General features: G+C 32.9%; 2 protein-coding genes across 5 annotated transcripts; both read left to right on the top strand.

Moving 5' to 3' along the window:
• Positions 1-5,265: 5,265 nt before the first annotated feature.
• On the top strand, positions 5,266-7,186 carry sgl (UDP-glucose 6-dehydrogenase sgl). The gene is made up of 3 exons (XM_040719124.2): positions 5,266-5,924; positions 6,001-6,677; positions 6,768-7,186. The coding sequence occupies exons 1-3, from the start codon at positions 5,460-5,462 to the stop codon at positions 7,048-7,050; spliced, it is 1,425 nt and encodes a 474-aa protein (XP_040575058.1). The 5' UTR covers positions 5,266-5,459; the 3' UTR covers positions 7,051-7,186.
• A 151-nt stretch (positions 7,187-7,337) lies between these two features.
• On the top strand, positions 7,338-8,747 carry LOC139904743 (uncharacterized). 4 transcript variants are annotated; one of them, XM_071890905.1, is made up of 2 exons: positions 7,338-7,479; positions 7,745-8,747. In XM_071890905.1, the coding sequence occupies exon 2, from the start codon at positions 7,787-7,789 to the stop codon at positions 8,396-8,398; it is 612 nt and encodes a 203-aa protein (XP_071747006.1). In that variant the 5' UTR covers positions 7,338-7,479; positions 7,745-7,786; the 3' UTR covers positions 8,399-8,747. The 4 variants fall into 4 exon arrangements, with proteins under 4 accessions (XP_071747006.1, XP_071747009.1, XP_071747008.1 ...); XM_071890908.1 differs by lacking the exon at positions 7,338-7,479 and adding an exon at positions 7,493-7,670; XM_071890907.1 differs by lacking the exon at positions 7,338-7,479 and adding an exon at positions 7,495-7,602.
• Positions 8,748-18,760: the final 10,013 nt, after the last annotated feature.

Raw genomic sequence — 18,760 nt, 5'->3', positions numbered from 1 at the left:
GAGAGTCCATGCATAAGATAAAAATAAGTTACTTGTACAATCAAAATCGGATGCTGAGTTTGATAATAGAAAAAAGGTGGATTACAAATTAATATAATTAAACAATCTTTTAATAAATACGCCAATAATGTAGAATGAGTATCTTCTCCTAAATAATTAGACAGTGAAGATAAAAATAATGAAGAATCTTTGGGTAAATTGATGGACGTTGTAGAAGAAGTGAACGTAAGCAAGAAATCGTTGTATTGAGGAAAATGAATATTTATTAATTCTTTTTGGATAAGTTCGCTTTATTTTTTTATAGATTTAAAAAAATAATTTATTTCTCTTCATTACAAGAAATAAAGGAACTACATTCTTCATGACATATTCCATTCTTTCCTCCGATAAGTTTTTTGTTTTCTTTAGAATATACTCTTCAGGAATCAAGAAAAACAATTCATTCGAGGAAAAAATCACTCTTTTAAGCAAGTTCACAGAAGAAAGAGTTTGTGAACAATCAGACCATTCTTCTACGTGTCCAAGAGAAGTAAATTTGAAGGTGGATATGTTGTAGATCTTCATTTATTTAAGGGAACAATAATACTTGTCAAAACATTTCACTCTTCTTCGAGGATATAACATTGAATTTAGTAAATGAATTGACAACAACTCCCACTAAATTTTCCACATATTCAATTTTTTGTTAATTATAATAAGATTTGTAAATTACACAGAAGCTGTTGTGACGAAAACTTTGAATAATTTTCACGAAAAAAGTGTAAATTAACTTTATCAAATGCACCACAAATAACCCTGCTGTAATGATATAATCTTTATTCTGTCCTCTGTCAAGGAAATTAATTGTTAAAAATAGAAGAACTTTCCATCTTATTCTAAATTTTTATTGAATTTCAAGACGCAGGACACTATTTATACGCTGCTATTCGTGATATGAGAGAGATGTCACACAATTTGAGCCTTTCTTGATAGTTTTCTAAAGTTATTAGAGAGCGATATTACATAGACTGAAAACATTAGATAAAAATGTACATACTTAGCCTCAACAAAAATATATCCATTGGTTGTTCCTAATCCTTCATTCTCAATTGCAAAGAGATTAAATTTATAAAGAGAAATGAAATGTGTTTTTCCTATTTGAATTGACGAGAAGGGATTTATCAAGCTTAAGAAAAGTAGACAGTCAACCACATGACATCGTTAATGTTTAAATCCAATCAACCAAATGATTTTTTTGAACAAGGAAAATATATGATTTTTCGCATACGACTAATTTATTATTTAGGTCTATCATGAATCTGAATATTTGTACCACAGATTTAGAGGATCTTGAATACTTTTTTGAATAATTCTTAATTTGGATTACAGTCTCATATAAATAGTCTTATAAGTCTACAATGTTATCTCATATATGAACGTGAAAGGATTTAAGAGACCAAAGTTCAAAGCATACTCACAAATCTTATTCAATTCAAAAAGCTATAACTATTGATTCTTGAATGGAATTATAGTCAGAATATCTCCGAAATTCATCATTAATATTTTGAAAGGCTAAATAACATTATATTTAAATTTAAAAATTGGAATAAAATATTAATATACCTCATACAATAATCTATTCAAAAATACTTTATTAACCTATTGACATCTTTAAATTCATATAATTAAAGTAAAATATTTAGAACAATCAATATTTGAAGGACCATCTTTGTTTTGAACATATCTAACTATTACAATTCGAATGTCAACTTCTTTTTCAAATCATCATTTTATGTATTTTATGGCTCCAGAACAATTGGCCGAAAACATTTTTGTCAAAGGACCAATGATATTCAATTTATTGATATATCCGAGGGTATATTATATATTCCATTTAAAATGATAGTACGATGAATAGTATTGTTCATATGTCATATAGGTAAATTAATTAATGTTCTTTTGCAGAAAAATATTCTTATATTATTTATACTCATTAATGATCCTTTTATAGACACAACATAGTAGCATGGGATTCGAATGGATTTCAAATCTACCACCGACGCGTTTGTAAACACCAAAGAACCCTTCTAATATGATATAATACACCCCGACCCACGGGATGTATTATATTAGTATATTGTGTAGATGAGCTGATATGCCCCAAGGCAGGTTATATACTTCCGTCGCCGATCCCTTGAGCATCAAGGAACCCTCTTAATATCCCAAAATACACCCCACTCCTAAAGTTGTATATGTCAAGGTTAATAGAAATACAAGGTTATACCCTAACGTGTGTACGACTGATGTTTGACTTCCACCACGCTTTCAATATTGACGTCATAATGAATGAGTGGTTGCGTGTTTTGTCCAAATCTGGGTTTTTCCCCCTAGCAGTCAGTACGATACATTAAATTGAAAATTCTGGCAATAGTGACGTCATAGGCTATGAGTGGTCTAACCTTGTATTTCTATTAACCTTGTTATATGTGAAGTGCTGGGAAAACGCCGCTTTAAACTCTACTGCCGACCCGCTTCTAAGCACCAAAGCCCCCTTCTAATATTCTATAAAACACTCCTTCCCACAGGTTGTGTAGATGAACTTCTGAGCCCCGAAGCAAGTTAAGTTTTTCCACCTTCACTTCCCTGAGCATCAATAAATCCTCATAATATCCCAAAGTACACGCCGGCAGTTAAGGTCAATGTGAAAGTACTGTCCCCCAAGGCAGTTTAAGCTCTAACGTTCGTGCAATTCTAAAAACAAGGGCCCCTTCTAATATTCTAGAATACACACGGCCTATTGGTTGTGTATATAAATTGCTGCGCAAATTCTTCTACCGCCGCTTCCCTGAGCATCAAGGAATCCTTCTAATATCCAAAATCCACCAGGTTGTACAGCAGAAGTACTGGTCCAAAAGGCACTTTAAGCTCGCCGCGTTTCTAAATACCAAGGACCTCTTCTAATATGCTATGACACAACCTGGCTCACGACTTGTGCACAATCCATCCCTTAAAATTGGATATCTATAATACTTCATTAGTCCAATAAATGATAACGAATACAAGTATAATATATACCTATTAGATTTCTAGGGATATAAATTTCTATTTAACATCATAGATCACATAAAGATTGCAAAGAAAAGTACAACGCTCTTGCTTAGAAGTAGATGGATCACAACTCGTGGGCCGAGGGTGTGTCATAGCTAAGGTTGATCATTTTGGTAAGACTACAAAAGCGTGCGAGGAGAAGAGAAAAAATACTTATGGCATCATTGATTAAATAATATACATCTTCTTCTATCAAGAACGTTATCGTTCCCGCCTTTATTATTCAATATTAATATAATATTAGATGCAGATATTAGAACAATGAATACATCAAGTCAGACTTTATCTCTGATCTCACAAAGATGCTTATTGCATGTAATATACCCTTATCCATTGCTAATCATCCCATGTTCAAAAAATTTACGGATAAATACACGGGTAAATTCTTCCCTTCTCGAGGAACCATCATTAATTAATGGAGAATGTTGGTAATTATGTCATTTATAGAAATGCCCCCATTGTAAATTGTGAAGTTAAGATAATTTTCCGCATGTTTGGAGTCATTCCCACCAAATAACGAAATGGAACTCTGAATTTTGTACCATTTAACAGTAAGTATTCATATATATTTTTTTAAATCTAATCATAAAATACGATTCTATTTTAGCTAAAATTATCAAGAAAAGAATTTTGATACACAACTTATTAAATGGCAAAAACAAGTGCTTCAATGGTCACAACAACGGGAGTAGTAGCTTTGGATGGTTCACAACTAGTTTGTCTGAGGCTAGTTTCTTCACTTAAAGACTTGGGTATGATCATTAGGTTTTCCAATATTACATAGTCAATAAATATTACTTTTTTATAACTTAAGGATTAGCTATGTTTGATAAGCTCCAAGAAAAGGTGTTCAGAAAACTCATAAAAGGCAAAAACAACTGCTTAAATGCTCACAACGACGGGGGTAGTTACATTCCCCCCCTTTATTTATGCTTATATAACAACATACTATTATCATGAACGATACGCACAATTGCTAATGATAATGCTACACCCAATGTAACTACCCCCGTTGTTGTGACCATTTAAGCAATTGTTTTTGCCATTTAATGAGTTGTGTATCATAATTCTTGATATGTTTAGCTAAAATAGAATCATATTTTATGGTTAGATTTAAAAAAATTGAATACTTACTCTTAGATAGTACAAAATTCAGAGTTCCATTTCGAAATTAGTAAATATTTTATACTTTTTAGTGGTAACTTGATCGTCATTTGGAGTGGATGAATCAAAACATTTTTATATGTATTTCTATAAATGACATCAGTACCAACATCCTCCATTAATTTAATGATAGTTCCTCGGGAAGGGATAGGTTTACCCGTGTATTTCTCCATAAATTTTTTGAAAGTAGATGATTAGCAATGGATAAGGGTATATTACGTGCAATAATCATCTTTGTGAGATCAGAGTTAAAGTCTGACTTGATGTATTCATCATTAACTTGATTTTTTAGATGAATATCCATGCTCTTGATATGAGATGAAGATAATGAGTGGCGTGTAATTCTAGACAGGGTACTAAAGGTACTTTTATATCAACAAATCCGACAAACCATCTGTTTCTCATCCGGTAAGTATTTACCAAATTCCTGGGCCTCCATTTTCAGAAATCCAGACAGAAGGTGCGACGTTATTTTAGGCATTTGATTCAGTTCTCTATCGACTATCAGCATCTAATATTATATTAATATTGAATAATAAAGGCGGGAATGATAACGTTCCTGATTGATAGAAGAAGATGTATATTATTTAATCAATGATGCCATGCGTATTTGTTTATTTCTCCTTACACGTTTTTCTATTCTTACCAAAATTATCACCCTCAAATTTATTAATCATAGCACTCATAATAGCTAGAGTTGATAATTCTGTAGAGAAAAACGCGTTCAAGGAGTAAAAATATAATTGGGGTTTTCTCCTTTTTTAAAATTTTGTTTAAAATTGTTTTTATGTTGACGCATCAAATAATATGTAAAATAATTAGAATGAATAGCCAGGAAAAGAGTATGAATGATGAAAGAAAGTAAGTTTAAACGTAATCTGAGGATGTACCATGGCCGTGGGAAAGGAAATACAGGTAAGCTTCGGGCGTGCGAGAGTAGAAATTTGAATTGTGGTGGTGGTGCTGGAGTTAAGAAAGTTCCCCACTCATGACGTCATTCTAAAGTACTATATTGTTTATTATATCTATCGTTCGGCTTAATGCATGATTTCTAATTTAACGTACTTTTTCCTTACGACTTCCGATGAGTTTTACTTCTTTTTTTTTATCATTTGAATATTTATATCAATAATGATAACGGTGCGCAAAGATTTTTCGATTGAAATATGATACTACAGGCGTTTAGTTGATTGTTTTAACATCACAGGATGAAGGTAAAAAAGATTTGTTGCCTGGGAGCGGGTTATGTTGGAGGTCCAACCTGCACTATCATTGCCTGGAAATGCCCTGAACTACAGGTTACGGTAGTAGACAAGAGTCAGCGTCGAATAGATGAATGGAATAGTGAGGAATTGCCGATATATGAACCAGGATTGGATGGCATCGTGAAGGAGGCTCGAGGAAGGAATCTTTTTTTCTCAACAGATATTCAAAGTGCTGTTCAGGGTGCGGATCTCATTTTTATCTCAGTCAATACACCCACAAAAACCTTTGGAACCGGGATAGGAAAAGCCGCGGATTTGAAGTTTGTGGAGTGTGCAGCCCGTGAAATTGCAGAGACTGTTAAATCAGGGCAAAAGATTGTTGTGGAAAAGTCTACAGTACCTGTCAAAGCCGCGGAGAGTATTCGAACAATACTTTATGCCAATAAATCACCGGGGGTTCAATATCAGGTATCGCCGCTTCTATATTCTTTATTTTGAAAAAGGTTGAGTGACTGTTAACGTTTTATTCTTCCGTTTTAAAAAGGTTTTATCAAATCCAGAGTTCTTAGCCGAGGGCTCTGCGGTGAATGACCTCCTCAATCCTGATCGAATCTTGATAGGAGGAGAGGATAGTCGGGATGGTGAAGAAGCAATCCAAGCACTGTCCTCCATATATGAAAAATGGATCCCGTCCAAAAATATTCTCACCATGAATGTTTGGTCCTCTGAACTCTCAAAGCTAGCTGCAAATGCATTTTTGGCTCAAAGGATATCAAGTATCAATGCCATCAGTGCGGTCTGTGAAATGACAGGAGCAGATGTCTCAGAGGTAGCAGTTGCTGTTGGGAGTGATTCTCGAATAGGCTCGAAATTTCTTCAAGCCTCTGTTGGCTTTGGCGGATCCTGTTTTCAAAAAGACATTCTTAACCTTGTGTATATTTGCGAAAATTTAAATTTACCGCAAGTGGCAGAGTACTGGAATCAAGTCATTGCCATGAACGACTATCAAAAATTCCGGTTTTCACAAAATATTATAAAAACACTTTTTAATACTGTAACGGATAAGGAAATAGCTATTTTTGGTTTTGCTTTTAAGAAAAATACGGGGGATACACGAGAATCTCCGGCTATATTCATTGTCAAGTCACTCATGGATGAGAGAGCAAAGTGTCACATCTATGATCCAAAGGTTCAAAAGTCCCAAATTGACTTTGAATTAAAGTAATTATTTTATTTTTTTAATAAGTATAGAATCAATTGACTAATTTAATTCTTCTGATATTCTTCTTCTATATAAATATATAATATAAGATATGTATCAAGTGAGCGTCCAGAGCGAGTGGATGAGTTAATCAGAGTTGCTCCGGATGCCTATGAAGCAGCTAAACATACTCATGCCATTGTATTATGTACAGAGTGGGATGAATTCGTGGATTTAGATTATAGGAGAATCTTTAGTACCATGAAGAAGCCTGCCTTTATATTTGATGGACGAAAGATACTGAACCATAAGACGTTATTGGAGATTGGGTTCCACGTGGAGACCATTGGAAAGAGGGTGTGTCGAAGTGTTTTAAATCGGTATTGGGATTGAATTCCTTTTTGATGGGTATTATGTTGGGAATTGATTTGAATGTTCAATGGGATTTTTGTTAAAAAAATATATTTTTATCATTTGTGAATGAATCATATTTTTTTTAAAGAAAATACATACTTAAAATAATACTTTATTAAGGAGAAGTACAAACAATTTATTTTCTCCTACTTTTTTTAAGAGATATGTATTAAAAAGGTAGCAAAACTAAAATAGTGGATGGACTTATAGGATTAAAAGAAGAAGAGGAGGCGTGGGTGGATGTGTTAGTTGTATCTTTTTATATGTGGGTTTATTATTTTTGAGTTTAGCTCATTCATAGAAACAGGTGTAGTCATACTTACCATGACTGTATGTTCTTGTACATGGTTAGCTTTATATCTAAGTGAGGACGAAGCCCCTACGATAGGAAGAAAAATAACAAAAAAGGTAAAAAAACATAATAGTTACTTATGAATGTTATGCAATAAAAACTAAGATCTGAAGAAAACCATTATTATTGTATGTGTGTATACTCTACTGAAGCGCGTTGGGAAGGTCATTGCGGGAAGCGTAAGTGGGGTGGTGACGCTGAGGGATATATTATCTATATTCTAAGGTTTTTCTTCGTCTCTTTGAGTGTAATATTAAAGAAGTACTCAATACAAGGATAGTATTGTTTAAGTTATCCATGTATTAACCCTTATATTTACAGTAGTCAAAGTAAATCCTTGCTAGACGAATCGATATTATTAACATGAGTTGTTCCTCCGAAGAGTCCTTTGATGATGAATCCACATCACCTTCCTCTCTCTCCCCTCCTCCCCCATCATCATGCTCCTCTGAGCATCTCATCGAAGACGAAGTAGAGGATGAACAAGACGTCGTTGTGGAAAAACGAAATCAGACTCTCAAAAAGCAAATTCAACTCATTGAAAAACAAGTTCAAAAGTCACTCAGGGAATCCAGTATTAATCCAGCCACAAGGGCCAAGTTTATTTCTATCTGTTCAAAATTTGAGAGAACAAGTCCAACGCGGTCCGCTCTTCCGGATGGAAGTGTTATGAGTCGTGCCAAACTGTTTGCAGAAAGTTCTGAAGATAGAGAGCAACGACTGAGGGACACCCAAGAACGAAGGGATCGTTTCAAGGTGACAAAATCCAGTTTTGAGCTCCTTGATGACTTTGAGTCCCCATCTTCTGGGATTGAGAGTGGAAACAGTACGGTACTTCGGAGTATTTTTCATCGAAAGGACTCTGAGAAACGAATGGCTGAAGAAATGGAAAGGCTTCAACTGGAGGAAGAGGCTAAAATGCAACAAAAGAAGGCATTTGCTGAGAAAGTATCCATGTTTGGAAGAGTTGCTTAGAGAATCGGGAGAAAAGAAATCAAATAAATGAGAGGGATCTTTATTCAAATATATATAAATTAGGTTTATCTAGTCAAAGATGCAGTAAAATTCATGTTCTCACGGTTCTTCCATTGTCGTGTTTTATATTTTATTATTTCGTGAGATGAATGAGATTTTGCAAAAAAATATTAATTGTTCTTTTCTTTTGTATGATTTTTATTTTATTTTATCATAAATTCTGTATATATTTGATATGCTTTGATACGATCTACTCTGTCCAAGGATCCTTTTACTTGCTGAATGATTAGTGTATAATCGTTTGTAATAACTATCTTGTTTAAGAATATAATTGTAAAATAGAAACCAACTTTTTGACTTTACAATCATTTAATTATTAATTCTCTACTTGTGTGTCCTCCCTTTCCCTGATAATAATAATTATTAATAATATGTATTTATTATTTCCCCCCTCTCAAGTCTCAACACAAGGATAAATAACTTCTCTTTATGATTCTTCTTGGTAAGTAAACTCCCTTTAGCAATGGGAGGAAAACCTTTTATGTGGACAACAGATAAACTATCCAAGATAAACAATAATATTTATAATTAATACGTGCATCACCCCTGGTAGATTGCTTCCTCGATAATTATTACTTTTATACACTAAATTCATGCTGCATCTTTAACCCTTAAGAGTGTTTGTACGTGATGTCAGCACTTTTGATGTTGACCATGTAGGGAAATGCCTAAAAAATCAATTTTTTAACAATTAAAAACCCTTTTCTTTAATATGAAGGAAAATAGTAAGCTATCAAAATGGGACCAACAAATGTAAGTACTTAAAACTTTACTCCCTATCAAAAATACATACGCCTCTATTCCCTAGTTTAATTATATTATCAGATCCCAAATATTTACTTAATATACTTTATCATATCCTTATTTGCAATTTTCTAATATAAATTGACTATTACAATGGAAAAAATAAGATAAATTCCTCAAATTATCCTACTTTTTTTCGTCCTTAATCGATCCAAAATAAATTAAATAGGCGTACATACAAATATACCCATTTTGAGTACATGTTACTTTAATTACATTCTAATATCACTGTTTATCATTAGAATGAAGTCGTATTCAATATAGATATTAGGTCGATTTTGTGTGGAGCCTCATCTCATTGCCCAATGGTTCCTTTTCTATTGTCCGTATCACTTTTCGTGGATGTTGTTGAGTATGGATTAGGGGCTCTTCTGTGCTTCTTTGCCTAATGCTCAACCAAAATTGACCTAAATACTTTAATACAAACGATATTGAGAGGTGTTCATAGGACAATGAGGCATAGTTCTTCTTTGCTTCACCAAAAATCGATTTATGAAGTATTTTTTATTCTTAACGTCATTTGATAAAGTTTCATGTAGATTCATTGGAAATTTGTCCATTTCATGAAGTAAAATATCAACTATGAGCCCCAAGATAGCGTTTCCTTCAGCTATGATTTTTTGGAATCCTCCATTAAATGGCAGTTTGACCGTTTTCGGGCTTAAAAGCTATACTTATATTAATCAAAGAAGAATGATTAAACATTTTTACAAATGCAATTTCCTTAATTATGACTCATTGCCTTATCTAAAATGTGTTATAATTTTAGACTTACTGTTTCATGAAGAAAAACATTTATTTTAATTTTTTTAAATGGACAGTGATTCTATTTTTTTTTTAAACCCAGAAAGTTATGACCAACTTAAAAAGTGGGGGTTATTTGGTTCCATCCCTCAATTAAACGATTTATTCGACCATCTTATGTCGAAGCTGATTGTTGGGGGTTATTGCAAGATCCCCGGTAAAACGAATTTTATGGATCAAAGTTTTAATCAGGGTAGAGTTAAGGATAAATAACTGAGGCCAAGGACAGTTTTAGCATAAGTGAACCCGGGCAAAGGTAAATTTTCTCTTTGAAAAATTTAATTTAATTTCGATAATTGAAGTATCCTTTTGAATTTTTATGCTTATGGAAGTTTAGGATCCACTGCATGGATAGTCAAGACAGACACTTGTGGTTGGGGGTTGGTGCAATGCCTCCTTGGCCTCTATCACCGGCGTCTAATGTATTTGCAAGTGTGGGGGGTGCAAATTACATAATGGAGATCCTCCATGATGATTTACCAGAGGTTGTGTTTTTAAATATAAAAACTTTTTAGAGTTGTTATAATTATTGGCAAAAGGCTAAATTTGAACGAATTATCTTCTTCCTTTTTTTTTTTTGCCTAGTTTTCTTCCCAGCTTAAACAATTTTTTAACAATTCTGCAAAAGTTGGGGATCATTGGCCTCTATAGTTCTGGTCCCACTGATGTGTAATGAAAAGAATAGGAAATATTCATTTTGAAGTTACTTTTATTGTATCAAACAACTTTGACCTCCGACCTCCCACCCCCTAAGAAAATAAGACCTAAAATCCCTGTGTAATTGGAAGCTAATTTTTACCTACTATGAAACTATTATTTTATAATTGTTTAGAGCTTAATATGATTAATGATCATCGAATTATTTCATTCAACGATCAAATAATTAATTAATTATTATCCACTCAGTACTGAGAAATGAGTGGATAATTATCAAGGACGTACTTTACCTAGGCTATTAATTAATTAGTTAATTTTTAGTCATTGGGTTTATTTTTCTCTTCTCGCTTTTTTTTTCTTGACTTCCTTAAAAAAATGCTTGTATAAAAGTTGAAGAAAATCTTTTGCCTTATCTACATCAGAAATTCTCACGAAGACTACATATATTTATATAAAGATAATGAAAAATTGTCGCAAAAAAAGTTTCCATTTTTTTAATACTATTATTTTCTCTACACACAATATCATATATGATGTAAATTAAAAATTCATCATCAAATACCTAACGGGGATTGGGATCCTAAGATTTCTCTCTAGGTATATAATTGTCAAATTTTGCGCCTCAAAACAAAACCCCTTTCTTATCTGTGGGGGCTCTATATAGTTTTTTTCATATGACGTCAGGATTGTTGAGGTCGGCCATTTTGGGAAAGGTCTAAACGACCAAGTTCTATAACAATAACTACGCTTTCATTGAGTGTTGCAGGAAAATTCGGCAACCATTGGATGTCAAAATAGGACCAACAAATTGAAAGACTTAAACCTTTACCAAAAAAAATATCTCTCTATTTCCTAGTTTTAACATATATCAGACCCTTATATCTATTAAATATACCCTATGACATCGTTATACAATCTTATTTTTATATTGTTGATAAAAATTAACTATAACAATGGGAAAAACTATAATGAGCACTCTGTAGAGTGCAAACAATTTTTTCTAAATAAATAATTATTCCTTCTCTATGTTAATGTCAAAAATGTGAAGAGCATTAGTCCTCTCAAGAAATCCTGAGCGCCCTCCCGCTCAGTTACAATGAGAGGCGCTCATTTTTTCGCTCGTTTAGGTGTCTCTGAAAGCTCTTTATGATTGCAATTAATTCTCCGAGTTTTTTGCCAATATCGACAAGGGCTTCAACGAAAAGGGCATTATGGAATTGGATTCTTGTTGGCAACAAGTTATAGAACAGATTGCAGCATACTTGGCTTAAATCGGATGATTGTAACTCTTCTTATAAAACATTGAAAGCAAAAAATATGAAGTTACTTTTTCCCAACCTATTATAATCTTCATACCAAGTTAGATCAAAATCAATCTGTAACTTTTGCCGTAATCCTGGTGATCAACCGACAAACAAACAAACAGACGGATGGAAAAGCATAACCTCTGGTCAACTTAGGAAGATATTAATCTCTAATTATCCTACTTCTCTCGTCCCTAATCGATTCAAAACAAAATTAACTGTAAGAATCTTCTCATTTAATAGGGAGTTTCAGTCATTATTACTTTGATTATATTCAAATAACTGTTTTAAAATTGGTGTCAAGTAGTATTTGATGCAGTTTTTAACTATTTTTTATATTTATAAATCCCAATGATACATTTTAATCAAAATGTTTTCCAGATTTGTGCATTTAATTTAGTGAGAAATAGGGGATGTGCCGCGAGCTAAATTTTGTTGAATGAGTATTTTTGAGTCTCTCTAAAAAAACAAAACAACTAAGAATTAAGAGTTATACTCATTACTCGGTTGAATCCTCGTTACTCCCCTTGAATACTCGTTACTGACTCTAACACCATTTGCTCGCTAAAAAACTCTTCACTCACTCTAATACCATTTGCTCGCTAAAAAACTCTTCACTCAAAAAAATCATATTTTTTTAAAGAATTATTCGAACAAGGCATATAATTTTTGGACCCTTGATCGGAATCAAATCTGCCTTTCGATCAAGCATTTCTTTTGAGTTTTACCATCTCCCTTTTTTCCTAGGAGGATTTACTTGTTATAATGGGCTCGAAAATGAAGAAACAAAGAATCCCAAGTTTTGATGAGTTCGGAGTTACAATCGGTTTTTAATGACCAAGGGTCGAGTTTTTTTGTGTATTTAACTAGATAGAGTATGGGTAGATTGAGAGGAAATATTTCCAGAATTTGTATGAAAACCGGGAATAACTACTTTAAGATATGCAAGGGAGATCATTTCCCAATCTTGTGATTCAACCTAGAGGTTTGAAAAGATACACAGGGCTGTTAGAGTAACAAAGATCATCAACTTCTTAATGGCCAATTAATCATCATTATTTATAGAAAACGAATGCTTATTAAAAATTTAACCATTGCATTCATTTCAAGTTGTAACTTCTGCTTAAACAAAATAATAATAGTCACAAAGTTTATTTACCTTAATACTGAAAACCTGGAGGATGAATAGGAATTATGTTTAAGCTTATATTTCAAGGGATACGCCAAACGAATTTGACGCTAGTAGAGTGAAAATCAGACTTTACAATTAGTATTTATGTTCAATAGTTGCACCTCCTTCATGCATTTATAAATATTCATTAATTTATATTAATGCAGCTAAGTTTTTCCTAAGTTCATTGGTCAGAGGAGGACTTTTGAGTGTGTGCTTAATGAACTGCGTCATTCAATGCAATGTCGAGTACTCCCGCTAGACTGAAAACATTCAAACAAAAATTACTTTTAAAACAAACTGGGATTAAGTGATTACATTTCATAGAACTCAACAGAGCCTTTTGGAAAACGCATTCTGAATTTAACAGTGAAAGGAAGTGAGTCTAGGAGGATTGACTTGTAATAATGGGCTCGAAAATGAAGAAACAAAGAATCCCAAGTTTTGACAAGTTCCGAGTTACAATCGGTTTTTTGTGTATGAATGTATTTACTTCATAAAACGCGAGTACCAATTTAGGAGTTTTGCTCGTGTGTCGTCACTAGTAAAATTATCAACTCTAAGCCCCCAACATGGGTTTTCCTTCCATTAGGATGTAATTTAATACGAGAGTGAAAACGTTCTATATATATATATATACCATATACATCAAAACAACACGGCAGGAACAGTACTTAAATATCCTTTCAAACCACACCACTTATTTTTCCTTTTTTTGTATATGCTCATACATTAAATGATTTTACATGATTTAAAGCCTTATTTGATTGTAATATAATTGAAATGAGAGCCAATTTGCATACCACAACAATGTCAATAAAATATGATGACTATATTATATTATTATATAACTTCCTTTAAAAGCAAATTGACTGAGTGTGAGAGAGAATATGATTAGGAACATATATCGTTCTCTTTCATAAATGACACTGCAAAATATCATAATAAATATGAAAATTCGTGTCTTTTTCCATTTCAAATAGTAAGGCACTTTTTAATTTTCTTTGAGGTGCAGAGACGTACATACATGTTTTGAGGTTTGATCCGTTTAATAGCTCCATATTTATATACCCTAGATCTCACTTTAAGTAAAAAAATAATTCTTTTATTTAATCCATCGCGTGACGTCACAATGTAAAATTAAGGGAGCAGGTGAACCATGGGTAGAAATGGGATTTGTGTAAGACTGCAAGTATAAGGCGGGACAATACTTGTGGTATTACAGGGGCGTCTGGGGGATTATATTTTGGGGGGCTTGGTTTTTGGATTTTTTTTTTTTTTTTGAATTAAAATCAAAAAATAAAATTTTTTGTAAAAAAATTTCAAAAATTAAGTTTGAAATATTAATTTTTTGGAAAAAAAAATTCAAAAGTCCATAGTTATTCACAGAAAATTTTTTTTTTGCTCCCACTACTGGTTGCATTTCCCTCCCTGTATCTTTGAGAGTCGGCGTTTTGACCATAGTTGAGATCACAAAACCGCCTAATTGACTTTGAACCTGATTTGCACTGCGCTATTTCAAAAGTGAAACCAAAGATTGAGGTACTCATCAAGGCAAAACAAATGCAAAAGTGTCATTAACTTGTATGCTTCGAATACTGCATTTTTTGTATGTTTTTTATGGGCCAAATAAATTGTGTAAAAAACAACGGATCTTTCCATATGTATTTTATTTCCATGAGATAACTGTTAGTAAAAATATAAAATGCAAATAATAATAATAAAATCGAATTTATCAAAGACCGATGCTGAGTTAGGAATTAGAGAATAGCCTATCTAAAAAGTGGGGAATTATACTAAAAAAGGATTTAGAGAGAGATGTTATCACATCCACGACTGATTAAATAATGAACAAAATAGAAGAAAGAGCACACGTTTTCAAATGTTTCTGCTTCTTTTTCCCCAATCAGTGTTCTAAACATTGATTGGTTGAATTCGAATTAGCTCCATTGAACCTATGAACAATTCCTAACAATGATTTAATAATAGAGCAAATTCAGCAACGTCATAAATTGCAAGTGGCCATCTTGGGGGCTCAAAGTTGATATTTTTACTTCATAAAATGAACAAATCCCCAATAAATCTGAGTAAAACTCAATCAAACGGCTTCAAGAATAAAAAAATAAATAATAACTGTATTAAATAAAACTTGATGCAAATGATGAACACTGATATTTGAATATAATCAAAGTAATATGTGCTAAAAATCCCTAAAAATGGCTATATTTTTTATAATTATTTTCTTGATCGATTAGGGGCAAGAAAAGTAGGATGATTAGCGAGAAATATATCATTCTATCCATCGAAATGGTTGATAATTTGTCCACACTATGGAAATAACAATGTAATAGCATATTTTTAATAGGTTTGAGGGTCAGATATATAAAAAAACTTGGTATTAGAGGGGGACACTTTTGATAGAATGTATGGTTTAAGTCCTTTTGATTATTTGGTCCCATTTTGACTAAATCAGATAGTTCACAATTTCCCTTCATTGAAAGAAAAACGTGTTTTCATTTTTATCCTACTTGATTGTTTTTGCCTCTTCCAAAATGGGCGACATCAACAATGCTGACGTCACGTAAAAACGCTTTATAGTTCTCTAGTTGGGAAGAATTGGCCAACATGCAACTGACTGCGCCGTTACTGTAAAACATAATCTTTCATCCGAAAATAAACAGAAAAAAGACCCAAAAACAATTGGTTCTTATTCCCAACTGTGGATTTATTATTCAATCATTATGTGGATTTTTTCACATTCCACTTAAAATTAGATATTTCAAATTCAACCATTAACGTTCAGAATACGTTTTGGTGGAGAAGAAAAAAAACAAGTACATCCACAGCTGATAACAAAATATACTGCATATATTTGTGTTTTGAAGTAACACCCTGTTTTCTGTCTCTTTTTGGAGGAAGGATTGTACGATACAATAAAGGTAATGACTGTTGGAAAATAATGTATATCAAGCATATATCGATGTAACGTCCAGCTATATTAGTTTTTTATATGCATGTCCAGGGCCGGTTTTACCATGAGCAAAGATCTTTTCTTTCTTTTAATTTCGAAACAATTTTTTATTTTTGACATGATCTATTTTTTCAAATATGTTTATATTAGGAGAACATTTCAAATACTACATTCAACTGACATTTTTCTAATTTTAAATCTAGTACGTTTATCTTGCTAAGCATTAACTTCATCCAAAAGTACTTTCCATAGACAACAACTTTTGTTTTTATACTTAATCTGTTTAGTTCCACCATGAGGCAGGAAGAGGAGAAATGTAAAGTCATTGCAGAATTGTTTGAGGCCTGCAGGGATCCTCATTCAATCATAAAAGTCACAAAATATACCAAGAGCATCGCTTATAACGTCTGCAAGCGATTGAAGGAGAGTAATGGCTGTTCTATTCCTTATGTGGTTCACACAAAGCCAAAAAGTTGACTCGCCACATCTGGATGGGATCAAGAGGTACATCAATGCAACTCCGGGTATCTCAATGGTTACTCATGCTCGGAAGAAGTCTATTAGTAGGAGGATGGTGGCCCGAACCATCAAGGATAATCTAGGTTTGAAGTCCCACATACGGGGAAGTGGCGACCACTATCTGAGTATTTATAAGGTTGCAAAGAGGAACTCCGCCAAATTTGTAAAACAAGTCCAGGCATCTTAAATCTTTTGAGGGATGAATCAAACTTCACCTTGGACACTCCCTATAACCTAAAAAATGACCACTGACTGTCAGAGTTAATGTTTGGTTTTTTTTTGTGATGAAGACCAAGTTCCCGTCCAAGATAACGATGTTTGACTTGATCACCAGTTACGGGAATGTCATGCCAACTTACATTTTTAACAGCAGTCTCAAGTTGGACCTATCCAGTTTGATAGCTAGTTGTGCTCAGAGATAAGAAGAAACGTAAACTAACCTCTCTATGGCTCCTTGAGATTATTCCCGAAGCTTTTTGTGAAACCAACATGCTCCGCTTCAATAAGAAAGATGTAATAAACCCTTGCTCAGCTTTATGTCCCGTTTACAGTTGATGCTCAATGCCGAGGGTGACCATATTGAGTGATACAACAGTTAATTGTTCAATTTAAATTTCGTATGTAATACATTTTGTCGTAAAATGTCATCTACTGTTATTTAAACTTACTTGAAAATATTGTCCGGATACTTATTCCCACCCCTGTCTATCTAATTTGCATTAAAAATATGTTATTACATCGTTATACACACATTTTTATTTTTATAATATAGACAATGAGATCAGCTTTGCTGTAATGACGTTTTAGTTTATCAGCTGCAAGCAATCGCAAGTGGAAGAAAATCAATATAAATCCAATGTCACTAGAAGAGCTTATGCAACAAGAAAATGGTTCGGCAAGCACTCTTTTTCTATTTTTGGTGATGTCATTGGGAAGAGCCTTTGTTATTGATACTACATAAATTTTACAAAATGTATCTATGAAAATAGTAAAAATCACCAATAAATACAAGTTTAATAGAAATACAAGGCTATAGATTAACGCGTCTACGACAGATTTTTAATAGTGACGTCATAGAATATGATTGGTCCCATGTTTTACCAAAATCTGTCTGTCTTAAAAGAATAATGATTATAACTTTTCATTCCATCAGCTACAATCATCTGGGACAAGAGAGGAAGGAGAAAAAGATATAAACAAGGAACTTTACTCGAATTAATCTGATGTCGATCCACAACAAGGGCTTTCAATTTTAATTCCGCAACAAGTCCTCAGGAGAATGCTCCGTCTTTTATGAGCACACACGAATGTTTAATCCGGTTTTGAATATAATTGAATGTAGTAGGAAAATAAGTTCACTACACAGGTGTTAAATAATAATGACAACTGCTAAGGGGGAAAAAAAACAACGGATGAAATTGTATTCCTGTCCTTCTGGAAACGAAGCATAAGTTTAAAATATCTCCTCACTTTTTTTATTTATCAAAATAATAAATTATGAAAATGGCATGACGTATCAAGTGAGACGAGGGAATCGACAGCTGACAACAAAATACATGGGGTATTTTTGCATTTGCAATGCCCCATCGTGAAAAAATCTTTTTTTTTTCGTAAGCCCGGAACTTTTAAGCCCATTTGTTAGTACGAATATCAACCATAAGTCCCCAAAATAGCGTTTTTCAATTATGATACAATTTGTAATTCCGATGGAAATAGTCTATATCAAGATATTTCTCTAGCTTTAATAAGAAACAAACAAAGGATTTCAAAATACAATAACAGTTTGTTTTTTTTCTCTCTCTCTCGAAAGACAGAAAATATATCAATTTTTTTTTATACGATGAACAAACTAAATCTTTACATTTTTTTTTCTTCATAAGTCCTCTCCTCAAAGACCACAATAAATAAAATATTTTTTGTACTAAGCATAGCCAACCACAGGCATTAAATATGTTTCTCATAATGAATAATTAATATTTAATTGCATTTATTATGTTAATTCTTCCTTTAACAAAAAATTGAAAGGTATCTTTAAAGAGTAATGGGGGAATAACTAATCAGGATGTTTAGAC

The sequence above is a fragment of the Lepeophtheirus salmonis genome, chromosome 9 (assembly GCF_016086655.4).
Source record: "Lepeophtheirus salmonis chromosome 9, UVic_Lsal_1.4, whole genome shotgun sequence".
Classification (NCBI taxonomy): domain Eukaryota; kingdom Metazoa; phylum Arthropoda; class Copepoda; order Siphonostomatoida; family Caligidae; genus Lepeophtheirus; species Lepeophtheirus salmonis.
The sequence above is the reverse complement of the archived record's forward strand: the minus strand, read 5'-3'. Positions and strand labels throughout refer to the sequence as shown.